Here is a 15,456-nt window from a genome sequence, read left to right as displayed (position 1 = left end):
TCAACCTTCTAATCAGTGTTGCATCCAGTGACAAAATCCAGGCTGAGATGAGGGTGTGTGATTGCTATAGCAGGAGGTGTTGGCACTAGTTGCCCAATGTAACTATAAGTAGGATTTTCTTCATCATAACTATAACTGGATTGCTATAACTAGCATCTCTCCAAATGGGACTCAGCAGGTCAGGCAACATCTCTGCAAAGAAAAACAGTTAACACATCAGGTGGAAGATCCTTTGTTGGATGTAGGGCCTTCAACCTGTTTCTACTTCCACAGATGCTGCCCGACTAGCCGAGCATTTTCTGTTATAATTTCAGGCTTTCAGAATCTACAAATTTTTGCTTTAGTTTAATTGACAACAACATAGGTCCACACCTCGTCTCTGTGGGAGAGGGTGTAATGCTCTCATCAAGTCTTCTGAATTCCCCTGAATTGGATTATTTTTGTGACATCGAGAGATTCTTGGCCCTTCACACCCAGATTAACCCCAGTCATAACCTTGACGTCGTTGAGGAGTTTAAGAGTGGCCTAGATCTTCCACTTCAGTGCTGTGGGATGTTTAACTTCTACTCTGCATGATAGAACTGCTGCGCAGAGCCCTGATTGATTATCACTGGGAAAGTAGCATCATGACCAACATCACAGAACTTGCCCAGTAATGCATTGGTGTCATCCTACACTCTGGGCTATTATGCAGACATCCCTTGGGGCGGGGGGACAAAAATCACAAAGTGCTGGAGTAACTCAGCAGGTCAGGCACCATCTCCGGATCTGCAGTTCCTACACCGGTGAAAACCCACGCGGTCATGGGAAGAGCTTACAAACTCCGGGTGCTGTCTGGACGAAGTATGTACGTTCTCCCCGTGAACGAGTGGGTTTTCTCCGAGATCTATGGTTTCCTCCCACACTCCAAAGACGTACGGGGATGTAGATTAATTGGCTTGGTATATGTAAAAATTGTCCCTAGTGTGTGTAGGATAGTGTTAGTGTGCGGGGATCGTTGGTCGGTGCGGACTCGATGGGCCGAAGGGCCTGTTACCGCTCTGTATCTCTAAACTAAACTAAACCTATCCAAGTTCTCCAGGGATGCTGCCTGACCCCCTGGATTTCTCCAGGACTACGAGTCCTTTTTGTTGTAAACCAGTTTTTTTTTTTGTAAACCAGTTCCTGGTTTCTACTTTCCTTGGGTGAGTTCTGCCAATGTGACTAAATTGGTGCAGGTAACATTGGACAGTTGTCGGAAAGCTTTAACTACAGAGCTTAAGGCAATTGCCCTTTATAGTAGCAAAGTGAAAAACAAACCAACATCTGTGGAAGCTGGAAACCTTAAATCAAAAATAGCAAATACTGGAATTAGTCAGCAGGCTAGGTGCATCTGTGGGAATGGAAACGGTTAACACTTCAGATTGGACACCATTTCAAGAGCTGAAAAGGAAACAAGAGGCTTGGTAAGCAGCAGGAAAGGGTGGGGAATGGGGATGTGCCTGGTGTGTAGACATGTTGTCTGGTCAATGGGAGCAGCTCGTGGGTGTGGACACGGATAACAGAACATGGATGTGGGAGTTTCAACATTGAAGGCAGGAGAACAAGTCGGGTGGGTTTGGCTCGGCAAGTTCTCCACTCCCTGAGAGTTTAAAAAAAAGCTGAGCTAACATAGAAACATAGAAATTAGGTGCAGGAGTAGGCCATTCGGTCCTTCGAGCCTGCACCACCATTCAATATGATCATGGCTGATCATCCAACTCAGTATCCCTAACATTACAGATAGAAATGCAAGAAGCAACATCAGATGCTGGTTTGCACCAAAGAGAGACACAAAATGCTGGAGTAACTCCGCAGGCAGGCAGGGAGAAAATGGAGTATGAAGAAGGTCTCGACCAGAAATGCCACCCATTTCTTTTCTGCAGAGATGCTGCCTGTCCCGCTGAGTTACTCCAGCATTTTGTGTCTATCACAGATAGAGATGATGGATACAGATCTAGAAATCAAGTTACCTGAAGATTTAAAATTCAATATCGAGTCCAGAATGTTACAGCGTGCCAAATGACAGACGAGCATTTATTGCCTTTGCCTGTCGCTTTAATTCCTCTTCCCATTCTAACTCGCATTCTGATCTACCTCAACTGTCACAGTCAGATCCAACGCAACATTGAGGAGCTTGTGCATTATGCTGGAAAGCTTGGTCGCTGCAATATTGCTGGAATGGAACACCTGGAAGAAAATCAAAGCTCAAAGCATAAGTGTGAAGGGTTGTTGATGAAGGCTTTCCTGGGATGGATATATTGGGTCCTCAGGCTGACCCGAAACGTCACCGTTCCACATGCGGTCATGGTGGTGCAGCAGTAGAGTTGCTGCCTTACAGGAAATGCAGCGCCAGAGACCCGGGTTAGACCCCAACTACGGGTGCTGTCTGCACGGAGTTTGTACGTTCTCCCCGCGACCTGCGTGGGTTTTCTCCGAGATCTTTGGTTTCCTCCCACACTCCAAAAACGTACAGGTTTGTAGGTTAATTGGCTTGGTAAATGTAAAAAATATCCCTAGTGGGTGTAGGATGGTGTTAATGTGCGGGGATCAGTGTGGACCCGGTGGGCTGAAGGATATGTTTCCGCGCTGTATCTCTAAACTAAACACATATTCCTGAGCCGTTTCCTGACTCACTGAGCTACTCCAGCACTTTGTGTCTTCTAATGTAAACCAGCATCTGCTGTTCCCTTTCCCTGCAATTAGGTTTCCCCACAGTTTATTTGGTTGACTGTAAATTATTAATTTCAATGTTTGACGGAGATGCAGCAAGCAAACAGCCTCTGGCCCACGGAGTCCACACCTTTATTAACCACCCATTTACACTAATCCTACATTAATCCCGTTTTTTATTCTCCTACATTGCCATCAACTCTCAAAATTGTTGATGCGGTCACATACAAACTAGGAGTGGCCGATTTACTGACGTGTCTTTGGAAATGTGGGAGGAAACGGAGCATCCAGAGGAAATGGCAAACATGTAAACTCCATGTAAAGAGCATCCAAAGTCCTGATTGAACCTGGGATGTTGCTGTGGGATTGATGAAGATTATTATTTACTGTTTAGCCAGAGGTAGAAAGGCAATTACACTGAAAGAATTCGATGGCCTGTGGGGAATTTTGAGTGGAGTTGTGTAATGATTCCCATCCAGAATATATCCAACCTGAATTGGCAGCGTCCGTCCAGTGCAGGTGTTTAGGGAGGCTGTTCCTCAGTCAGGCGTGACTGAGCATAATTTTACATTCTGGAGAGCTGTCATGGGTGGGTGAGATATGGCGCAAAGCAGGCCCGTGCTTAAACTCACCAGAGGAGCAGTTGTGACTGCTCTGTGGCAGGAGAAACCTCTTGGCTGTTGCTCTGCTGTCACCTAGTGTCCGATGGTGCATATTGTGGGCAAGGATCAGAACGGATTCCACTGGCTCTAATGTAGAGTGTCGAGGCAAGTCTAGTTTATTGTCATAAATAAACTCGACCTATTGTGTCAATGGTACATTATTGTTACATATACCTAGGCACAGTGATTTTATTTCAGCATGCAGTTCAGTAACGCTATACTCCCCTCCATGACACACTGGTCACCCTGAGGAGTATCTGCAGCAATAGACTAGTTCCACCAAGATGCAGTACAGAACGCCACAGGAGATCCTTTTTCCCTGTGGCTATCAAACTGTATAAATCCCTCCCCCCCCCTTCTGTCATGAGGTCGACTAACTCCCCCTACCCCACCCACCCCCAATCTTTACACATCCTCAATCCTTTCCACTCCTCACTTTAATTTCAAGTTTTATGACTGTAGGCAGACCAATCTCCCTCCTGGGATAAATAAAGTTCTATCGTATCATCGTACATTGGGCACATTCATACTTAAATAGACAAAATGGTGAAGTAACTCAGCGGGTCAGGCAGCACCTCAGGAGAACGTGGATAGGTGATGTCTCAGGTCCAGAGGACATAGGTTTAAGGTGAAGGGGAATAGATTTAATAGGAATCTGCGGGGTAACTTTTTCGTACAAATGGTGATGGGGATATGGAACAATCTGCCAGAGGAGGTAGTTGAGGCAGGGACTATCCCAACGTCTAAGAAACAGTTAGACTGGTGGACAGATATGGGCCAAACACGGGCAGGTGGGGCTAGTGTAGGTGGGACATTGGCCAGTGTGGGCAAGTTGGGCCGAAGGGCCTGTTTCCATGCTGTATCACTCTATAACTATTTCCTTTAGAAAGTATTTCTGATTCTCCGTTACAAGTAGTCATTGTGACACTGTTCAGTTCGCCTATTTCTTACGATTTCTGCTGATTCTGTGTAGTCCCATTCCTTCACTTGCCGTACAATTTATTCCCTTATACATGCCCATCAATTTCCTTTCAATTCACCTGCCACACAGCTACGCAGGCAAACAATAAGCATGTATTTATTGTTACATTTTGCAGAGAAGCTGAGTCATGAAGATGCAACGTCAATGAATGATGTTAAAATCCTCGTGCAGCATCTCTTCACCACCTTGCGCGTTGAGGAGCACCAGCTGAAAAAGGAACAGGATCTGAAGAGGCGTGTGGAGAATCTCAACGCTCAGATTGAGCCACTAGAGAAAGTGAGTGACCTCCTGCAACACGTGTGTGTGGGCCACCAACTATTAAACGTTCTGGTCACACATGAGGCTTTGCCTAGAGAGTCAGAGTGGGTGTCAACATCAGAGTTAGAGCTATGTAGAACAAGAATAATGCAGTGATCATAGGTGAGTCTAACCTGGCGGAATCCTATTTGCTTTAATTAAGACGTCTGACTGCACAGCGGCAGAGTTGCTGCCTTAAGCGCCAGAGTCCCGGGTTCGATCCCGACTACGGGCACTGTCTGTATGGAGTTTGTACGCTCTCCCTGTGACCTGCGTGGGTTTTCTCCGGGAGCTCCGGTTTCCTCCCAAAGTCATACAGGCTTGTAGGTTAATTGGGTTGGTGTAATTGTTAAAACTGTCCCTAGTGTCGGATAGCGTTAATGAGCGGGTTGGTGTGGACTCAGTGGGCTGAAGGGCTTGTTTCCGTGCTGTATCTCCAAACTAAACTAGACTTCGGGGGGGGCAGGATGAATCCTGAACTTGTGCTGAGTTCCCTTTTGTCTGTATAATTATTTGATTAGATGCAGAGATGCAGTAAGTCCTATTGCCTGTTCTGCAGTGGATGGAATTGCTCACTAAAGTCCTCTCGGGAAGGTAGATTCACCCTTGCACACTATAGCTCTCACTCCCGGTCTCCCATTTTGCTCGGAAGATGGACACAAAAAGCTGGAGAGACCACAAAAAGACTCCAGTCCGAAGAAGGATCTCGAACCCGAAACGTCACCTATTCCTTCTCTCCAGAGATGCTGCCTATCCCGCTGAGTCACTCCAGCTTTTTTTGTGTCCACCTTCGGTTTTGCCAGCATCTGCAGTTCCTCCCGACACGCTTCCTGTTTTACTCTTGCAGGTCAAGTTGGAGTTGGACAGGAAGGCGGAGATGCGATCGACCTGGGTCCTGTGGGGCGGGATGGCCTTCATGGCCACCCAGTTTGGGATCCTGGCACGCCTCACCTGGTGGGAATATTCCTGGGACATAATGGAACCGGTCACCTACTTTATCACTTACGGCAGCGCAATGGCGATGTACGCATATTTCGTCATCACACGGCAGGTAGGATCAAGCCCTGTGAGGCATCTTTCATTGTTCACCTTGCTCGGCTTAACCTTCAACAAAATATAATTCTGGAAAATAGTGAGGAATCTTACATCTAGGTGGTTGGACCCATCTGCTCCATGTCTCATTGCATCACCATTTTTTTTAATTTTTTTTTTTAATTATTATTTTTATTAGAAGCAATTGTACAAGAATAAAACATTGGCATGTAAAATTATACAATTATTGTACAGCTTCAACCTTTTAACCTGAAAATGAGAGAAAAGAACAAGAGAAGGGAAAAGTGAAAAGGTAGGACCCCAAGACTACCAAAGTAGTGTGGCCAAAGAGTGAGAGAGGAAAGGAAAAAAGTGGAGATATACCTGCCCCTGGTCCGTCTGAAGAAGGGTTTCGGCCCGAAACGTTGCCTATTTCCTTCGCTCCATAGATGCTGCTGCACCCGCTGAGTTTCTCCAGCTTTTTTGTGTACCTTCGATTCTCCAGCATCTGCAGTTCCTTCTTAATCACCTAACCCATAGTTGGATTTAAATCCAAAGCTGTGTTGCACCATACTATCCTTGTAAGAATTCGGTAAAGGGTGGCCATGTCTTGAAAAATTGATCTGTTTTTTTGTGCATCTGCAAATCTGATTGAACAATTTCTCAGGGAGTTGGCGGTCATGTCTTTTCCTGAAAGAACGGCAGTGGAGGTAACAATCTTTCACTGCCCGGACTTGCTTTTGTAGGTCAGTGCCTACTTAGGTTGGCCATAGCTGATGTGATCTTTCCATCATTGTAACTAGGGTGTAAGTGGCAGCATAGATCAATGTAACATGGAGAAAGATAAAATGATGGAGCAACTCAGCGGGACAGGCAGCATCCCTGGGGAGACCGAGTGGGTCGAGAGGGTCTGGAGCAACACAGTGGCTCAGGCAACATCTGTGGAGGGAATGGACAGACAACCCGAAACATTGTCTATCCATTCCCTCCAGAGATGTTGCCTGACCCATGTGTTCCTCCAGCACTTTGTATTTTGCTCAAGATTCCAGCATTTGCAGTTTCTTGTGTCCCTATTTATTGACAACACCAATCAAACATTGAGTGATGTATGGGTCGGATAACGTTTCCTTTAAGTGATTTATCGTACAACAAAGTCTGTTTTCTCAGACACCAATCCATTTATCGATTGGCAAGAGCAAAAGGTACAGAATCCCCTTCCAATAACAGTCGGTCAGAAAAAATATGCAAAGAATAAAATGTAAATATAGATAAATTGGGCACACAAAATTAATCACATCTGGTGCAAGTAACAGATTATATGAGGAATTTGCCTAAATGTTGGACTCAAGCTGGTTATAGTATTGTGACCATGTGCAGTCATCTTAAAATAGTGAGATGTCCTGAAAATGTAACAAATGCAAATTAATTTTTGGTATGTGGGTCATGGTTGAATCAGTTAAGCATTCACCGACCCCTTTATCCACAACATCTGCTACTTTAGAGATCTGTGATTTGTACTTGTGAAGATTTACCACACAATATCTTTCCACTTTCTCCAATTGCAGTATTCCCTTCTTCTTCTTATCGAGTCCACACACAAGATTAGAAGTTGTTCAGCCAGTTGACCACACTTCTCGGCATCTGCATACAACGGTGTCTGTCTTGTTGCTTCTTGTGCTTGGTGGTGGAAAGATTGGTGGAAACAGGGCCGCGACGTGAACGCTCTTTCCTTGACCCCCGTAGTATTCCCTTGGGAATACTGTAATATCTTGGAGTTCAAGTCATTTGAGTTTGTGATGGGTTGAGGAGGAATGTTGGTTGCTGGGATTTTACTCGCATGCCCCAGTATAAGTGATGGGAAGCAGAATTGGACCATTCCTCCCATCAAGTCTACTCCCCCATTCAATCGTGGCTGATCTATCTCTCCCGCCTCATCCCATTCTCCCGCCTTCTCTCCATAACCCCTGGCTCCTTTCATCTTTGTCAAAGCCACATTGTTGTCATATCGTGAAACAGCAAAGTTGAACAATATATGATCTTTGCTAAATATTGCAATTCTGTATAAGCCAGCAGTTTGACCCATTGTGTCAATGCCTGCTTTGTGATCTTATTCAAGACACCCCCATCATTTTATTACCTGCTGCTGCTTGTTCAGCTCTGTTCTGAAAGTTATTATCGGATCGGCTTCCACCACTCGTTTATCCTCCCAGATCACGGTGCTTCAAACAAAATGTTTTCACATTTCACCTTTTCGTTCATTAGCCAATTAAACCTGTAAATTCTGTTTACAATCCTACCTGTTGATTTAAAGACTGTCTGTCTGTCTCTCTGTGCCTTGACTGACACTTCATCACTATCCCTCCACAGGAGTACATTTACCCTGACGCCAGAGATAGACAATACTTGCATTTCTTCCACAAAGGAGCCAAAAAGACGAAATTTGACATTGAAAAATACAACAGACTCAAGGACGACATTGCTCAGGTAAAGTAGCGGTTGCTGCAGAAACCAGTTTTCAGTCCAATGGTGTGTGTAAGCTACAATGCCATGCACACAGCAGCAGATGACTCACGACAGGGGATAAATGGACTACCTCACAGTGTTAGCTGGAGTGTGGGCATGTGTACTGTACGTTCACCGTAATTGGGAGGATGAGCTTGAGGCAGCAGTGCAGAGCAATCTTAAACAAAGAAGGGTCTCAACCCGAAACGTCACCTAGTCCTTCACTCCATCGATCCTGCCTCACCCGCGGAGTTTCTCCAGCATTTGTGTCGACTTTTGATTTTTCCAGCATCTGCAGTTTTTTCTTAAACTCTTAAGCAAAGGATCGTCCCATTTCTTCACTGACGTCCTTGGTCAGAGTCAGGCCATGTGCAAACCTGAACAATTGGGACTCGTTCTCAGCTTGGGGAGCTTACAACACAATGCTATGAACATTGAATTTCCCAATTTCGAGTAATACGCCCAGCTGGGTGTGTACACCAGGTTCCTCCCACAACCCCAGTCACCTGGCTCCTTTCCTCTCCTCATCCAAGTCCCACTTTTCCCTTTTACGCCCACTCTTTCCCTTCCCCTCTCATCCCCTTCCGCTAACATATCTCCCCTCAGCTTTACTTTCCACTCTATCCATGTTAATGTTATCTCCCTTATCATGAGGTTTTTTTTCAGTTCTGCAAAAACCTTAGATGCAGGACCTTATCGAATGTCTTTTGAAAATCGTAGTACATTCAACGGCTCCCCTTCATCCACAGCATCTGCTACTTTGGAGAACTTCAATAAGTTGGGTGCACATGGCATCCATTTCGTGACACGGTGTTAACTTGTTGCTTGAATATGGTTAACAATTCTTTTTAAAACTCGATGGTTCTTTGCTGTGACAATTAGCCAAGTATCACCAGGAGGGTTTGGGCCACGTTTTCAAAAGCTTGCATCCTGACTTGAAAGAACACTGAATTTTCAAGGTTTAAGACTGCAAGAGAATACAGAGGAAGATAATGCTGATAGATGGAGCTGTAGGGGGAATAGTGAGGTGTCGCTGGTCCGAAGGCAGAAAGCACAGTGGTGATGGGCCCACATATTGGATCAAAATATTGGGATATCTAGAATCTGGAAGTTGTAGATGAGGATAGGCTGGGAGTAGTAGATTTGGACAATGTAATTCAGTTATATAGTGCAATGGAACCATGATCTGAGGCTTAAATTTGGGTTGTGAATGGTGAGAGATGGCGAGTAAGATGTATCTGGGCATGGAGTTTGTGATGGGGTTCAGCATTCATGGTTTTAATCTTCTCGTTATTAAGTTGGAAGGAGTTTCAATTTATCCAGAATATGTGCAGAATAGAGGAAATATCACCGTGAAGAATTTATTTTGGGACTTCGGTACATCCAGGGTTGGAAAAGGGATTACATATTTGTGACTTCTTTCTTTTTATGGCGTTGATTTGATTTATCCAAGCAGCGGGGAGGGTTTTGTTTTTTGAGGAATGGATGTGTCCATAGAAATTTAAATATGGGCAGCTCGGTGACGCAGTGGTAGAGTTGCTGCCTTACAGCGCCAGAGACCTGGGTGAGATCCTGATTATTGGTGCTGTCTGTACGGAGTTTGTACGTTTTCCGCGTGACCTGTGTGGGTTTTCTCTTAGATCTTCGTTTGTCCTCCCACTCTCCAAAGACGTACAGGTTTGTTGGTTAATTGGCTTGGTATAAATGTAAATTATCCCTTGTCTGTGTCGGATAGTGCTAGTGTGCAGGGATCGCTGCTTGGTGTGAACTCGGTGGGCTGAAGGACCTGTTTCCGCGCTGTATCTCTGAACTAAACGTAACATCTGGTGACCTTTTGGGTTGAGATCCTTCTTCAGACGGGCAGTCTCGACCCGAAACGCCACCCATTCCTTCTCTCCAGAGATGCTGCCTGCCCCGCTGAGTTACCCCGGCATTTTGTGTGTATCTTCGGTTTAAACCAGCATCTGCAGTTCCTTCCTACACTAACCATCTGGTGACACTGGTGAATTCTGCATTTCAGGCCGAGTTGGACTTGAAGCGTCTCCGAGATCCACTCCAGCTCCATCTCCCCATCCAGCCCGTCAGTGACCAAGAGTGAGGAATGCCAGAGGTGACTCCACCACCAACCCCCCCCCCCCCCCACCCCCACCCTGTCCCCGCCACTCCCACCCACCAACCCGAGGAATGTCTGGACACGCTAACACCACGGCGCTCTTCACCTGATCAACAACCAAACCTCTGCGGGTCCTCGAGATCCTACTGGCAGTGGGGAAGGAGTTTGAAATCATGTTGAGATGTGCATCGGGTACATTGGGGAATCTGATCATGCAGAACGGACAGTGTGCATCTCCAACTGATGGCACCAGGGCTGATTGGGATGCACGTTTCCTCTTTTTTTTAAAAAGAATACATTTATTGACACCATTTATTTTACTGTTTTATTCTGATTTTGTGCAGATTTTACAAACTATCAATTCATTTGACATTGCTGCACTCAATGACTATGATTAAGGGGAGAATTGTTGTACGAATGAGCTGTGTAACTCTGACAATAAATAACTACCACAACTGTTTTGGAACTAATTGGGTCTTGCATTTGGTCACTGGTAAATGGTTTTGTTCTTCTGGTTTCATAGACTATTGGTACAGAAAGGTGTGGGTTTTTTTTACCTGGGTTTGTCTGTTCTTCATGGGTGATTCTGGAGATGCAGCATCAATGCATTTCTCCTCGTGAAAGTTGTGTCTGTCCTTTCCCAGGGAGGTCCAGGGCTTGTAGCTGTTTTAGCACACAGGGAGTGAATACCTCCAAGAGGTCATGATGTGCTCTTGAACCTTAAGCAATGATTTACTCTGAATGGAATGAATCGTATTAAACTTGGTAAGTTCCCCTTTTACACATCCCTGCTTCACAGCAAGTTGTTTAAGAAGGAACTGCAGATGCTGGAAAATCGAAGGTAGAGAAAAATGCTGGAGAAACTCAGCGTGTGCGGCAGCATCTATGGAGCGAAGGAAATGGGCAACGTTTCAGGTTTCGGCCCAAAACGTTGCCTATTTTCCTTCGCTCCATAGATGCTGCCGCACCCGCTGAGTTTCTCCAGCACTTTTGTCCACCTGCTTCACAGCAAGTTGCTTCTCACACCTCCAATGTACAACTCTTTAATTCGGCCCAGCAGATGCGGGTCGCAGGAACAAGTCTTTCGAATGTGACACATTGTTCAGGTCAGCAGTGGCCAGCTAAATGAGGAATGGTGCAGAAATCAATTTAAGCTGCAGTTATACCTCTGTATACATCTCCCGACTCAAAATGTTTGATTAGGTCAAATGCATTTATTTTTAATTAAACGGATAATGAGCCCCTTTGAAGAGGTATTTGTTGTCTGCTGTCTTATTTTTCCACACACAAAGAACAGAAGATGTCACTGTTAACTGTACTTGTTGAAATTTGCAGAGGAGCCAACCCCCTTGGGGAGTTTGTATATTAATACACTAGTTCTTTGAACGGGGAGCTAGATTCACTAGGCAGCCTATAGTGAGTGAAGAGTGATCCATATAGAATGCATGATGCATTACTGTTACTGTAGGAGTTGCACCATGGACATATGTTGCATGATTTCCCTGTTAGACAGGGATTCAAATACCTCTGAGCTGTATTGCGACAACTGTCGCAATTGCATGTTCTCTTTATAATATTTGTACAGACAGGAATATCTTGTCGATCACTGTGACTTTTAAGGTTGTTACCAAAATGGGAACCATGAAAGCCTAAGTTGTATACAACACTACTGAACATCATGTGGGTATCATTCTGGATGGGCCTATTGAGATAGTGCTAGGTAGTTTGATCTCATCCATATAAAATAAGTGGCATGATTTTTCAGGCAGATTACACAGGCGGTAAATGCTTTTTGCGAACTTAAGTACTGTACTCATGAATTCTGCGCAAGAATATTGAAGGTAATAATGTTTTTTTTCAGGAGCATTGTAGATGTAAATGGTGCGTTGGTGGCTTTATGCAGCAGCACCCAATCTTCTCCTTGTTAGCAGAAGAACAGCAATTCAAAAGCCAAATGCTGTTAGTAGATGGAAATCTGGAAAGCAGATATTCTGCAAGTCACCAGTGGAGAGAGAAGTAGAGTGATGAATATCAGGTCGATGCTTGTGAGCTAATGAATCTATAACTGAGTGTTGACTTAGCAAACTGCAACACTGACCCAGCTAAAAGAGCAATGCCAGGACACACAGCCAGTTTCCATTATGCCCACTCCCTGCGAATAGAATGTGCACCTAGGTCTCCAGGGGTGAAGGGCAGTGATTGAGACCAGTGCCTTAGCTTCACCACCCAGCCTGAGGAACCCTGAGTGAATGTGATGCACTGATTGTATCAAATGCATGAACCAGGCCCTGGGAAACTGTCGTAAAGTGCATGGGAGTAAAAACCCTTCGGAGGGCATAAATGCAGAAGCCCAAAGGGCTATTGGGGCATGGCTGTCTTTTTATTTTTAAAAGAGTGCCGTCGACAAGTTGAAGGTCTTGCAGGCGTTCATTTAATGTGGCTGTATGCATTTTATATACGTGTGCAAGAGAAATATAATAGCACAGATGGTGTTTCATACATGTGGGTGTACTTGGAAATCTGTGCACCATTTTGCCGTATGTGGCAAGATATGACATTATTGGACCTCTGCCCTTACTGGACACAGCAAGGTATCAGGGATGTTCACACAAGTGGCACAGGAGGAATTGGCTGAATTCCCACTACATTCAGCACCATACTTGAATTTCCAGTTCCTTACAGGGGGGGTTTAATTTGTTTGTAGCTTTTAGAATACTCCTGTGTTTTCTATCATGTAACACTTGTAGAGATGCTCTTGTGTAACTTTTTAATGCTGAATATTATGAAGCAAAATCTTAGGAATGTATCAAACCACAGACCATTTCTTAATTGACACTGTTTACTGAATAAATTGCAAAAAGAAAACCGCTCGATTTTGCAGTGTTACTTTCTTTGAGAGATTGCTAGTCAGGCTTCAAGTCCTTTGTGTTTTAATTCTTCCCATGAGCTTGGATTGCGCTGAATGCAAGCTAGAAGTGACATCGAAGATAGACACAAAATGCAGGAGTAACTCAACGGGTCAGGCAGACTAGTCTGAAGAAGGGTCTCGACCCAAGATCAAGATACAAGATACAAGATACATTTAATTGTCATTTGGACCCCTTGAGGTCCAAACGAAATGCCGTTTCTGCAGCCATACATTACAAACACATAGACCCAAGACACAACATAATTTACATAAACATCCATCACATCGCTGTGATGGAAGGCCAAATAAACTTATCTCTCCACTGCACTCTCCCCCCCCTCATGTCAGAGTCAAAGTCAAAGCCCCGGCTGGCGATGGCGATTGTCCCGCGGCCATTAAAGCCACTCCGGGTGATGCAAGGTCACACACCGGGTCTTGGTGTTAGAGCCCCCGGCGTGCGCTCGCAGAGTAACCCGAAACGTCACCTGTTCCTTTTCTCCAGAGATGCTGTCTGACCTGCTGAGTTACTCCAGCATTTTGTGTCTATCTTTGGTGTAAACCAGCATCTGCAGTTCCTTTCTACAAATCAGGATTTCCAAATGGATAGTGGGTATCTGTGTTTTATTTGTACTGCCAAACAACATTCTTCCATTGGGCTCTTTTCCCCATATGGCATTGTTTGTGCACCTTTTAGCTTATTAACAAAATAAAAATGAAGTACATTTTTCACTTGTTATTTAACATTTTTCACATCCACAGGACAGTATTATTGATGGGATAATTAAAATGTTGTCACTGTGGAGTAGGAACTGCGATGACTACAATCAATATTTATAATCGCCAGGAGATCTGATTATCATAATTTTGGTAGATTGGTAGATGAATATTGGACAAAACATTGGGAGAACTTGGTGCTGTGGGATCTATTGACTTCACCTGTGCAGGTAAACTGTGCTTCAGCTTGTATCTGATCCAAATGTACGGCGTGATTGTGTGCAAACTTTATCGCCCTTTAGGTGGTGACTCTTTGCATACGTCGGGTATGCAAGACAAAGAATATCACTGTGACTTTGACACCTGGCAATAAAGTATCAGTCATTCCATCATTCAAACTGTAATGGATATAAAATCATTCATTGCCTGTTGCTTATTAAGGTGAGAATGTTTGCTGTTTACTAAGTTTCTGTGAATGGTCAGATCTGCATTCTCTTAACAGCCTTTGAATTAAGCAGTTCCTGTCACTTCAAAGGCTTCAGCGCTTTTTCCAGAGTTCTGCTGCACTCTTCCTAAACGGGATTCTTCCTGGCTCACACTTTGATAGGCATGTCCTCGGGAATGAAAATTCCCCAGAAAATAGCAGATGCTTGAAACGGGAATTTAAAACAGAAAATCAGAAACTCTCAGCCACTTGGGATGTAGTTAATTAATGAAATGTTTTCAATCTGAAACAGTAACTTTTATTTTTCTTCGCCCAGTTGCTGCCTGACCTGCATAGTGTTTCCAGAATGGCCTTGGGATTTTTCTTTGTGTGTTTTCAGTCTAGGCTTTAACACTTCCTTTAACTATCACGGTCGATTTTGCAGCTGCAGAGAATTGTACCAAGGAGATTGCAGGAGATGTCACTTCAAGAAAAATAGTGATCAATCAGCTTTGCAAAAGGCAACATTGCTCTGTGGGAGTCATGGGCAGTGGAACAACTGCTTTTAAGTCAAAGCCCTGCCATTCAGGAAGGAAGTGAGAACACATCTCCCCAAGCAAAGAATGGTATAGCTCAACCTCCACATAATAACAGTGTGTGTAAGTCCAATTAATTGTGCATTTATCTTTATGGTATCAAGCTGGAAAGGGTGCAGAGAGGGTGTTGTCAGGATTTGAGGGCATGAGTCGTCGGGAGAGATTGAGCAGACTAGGACTTTATTCCTTCGAGTGTAGGAGGACGAGGGGTGATCTTATAGAGTGTGTAAGATCATCAGGAGAATAGATATGGTAAATGCATAGTTTTTTACCCAGGCTAGGGGATATGAGTTTAAAATGGGAGGGAAAAGATGTAATAGCAAACTGGGGGGCAACTTTTTCACACAAAGGGTGGAGGATATATTGAACATACCACCAGAGGAGGTAGTTGAGGCAGCTATATTAACAGCATTTAAAATATATTTTGACAAGTACATGGACAGGAAAGGTTTAGACTGATACACGCCAAATGCAGGCGGGTGGGTCTGATGTAGATGGGGCATCTTGGTTGACATGGGCAAGTTGGGCCAAAAGG

General features: G+C 44.5%; 1 protein-coding gene across 1 annotated transcript in view; it reads left to right on the top strand.

Annotated features, from left to right (window-relative positions):
- Positions 1 to 11,535, top strand: part of mcu (mitochondrial calcium uniporter) — a 106,774-nt gene extending 95,239 nt beyond the window's left edge. The window contains exons 5-8 of the mRNA XM_055661735.1: positions 4,451 to 4,611; positions 5,480 to 5,683; positions 8,032 to 8,148; positions 10,187 to 11,535. Of these exons, the coding sequence (XP_055517710.1) occupies positions 4,451 to 4,611; positions 5,480 to 5,683; positions 8,032 to 8,148; positions 10,187 to 10,264 (560 nt within the window). The 3' untranslated portion in view covers positions 10,265 to 11,535. The remainder of the gene's footprint in view (positions 1 to 4,450; positions 4,612 to 5,479; positions 5,684 to 8,031; positions 8,149 to 10,186) is intronic.
- The last annotated feature ends 3,921 nt before the right edge of the window (positions 11,536 to 15,456 follow it).

This window comes from Leucoraja erinacea, chromosome 34 (assembly GCF_028641065.1).
Source record: "Leucoraja erinacea ecotype New England chromosome 34, Leri_hhj_1, whole genome shotgun sequence".
Classification (NCBI taxonomy): Eukaryota; Metazoa; Chordata; class Chondrichthyes; order Rajiformes; family Rajidae; genus Leucoraja; species Leucoraja erinaceus.
The sequence above is the reverse complement of the archived record's forward strand: the minus strand, read 5'-3'. Positions and strand labels throughout refer to the sequence as shown.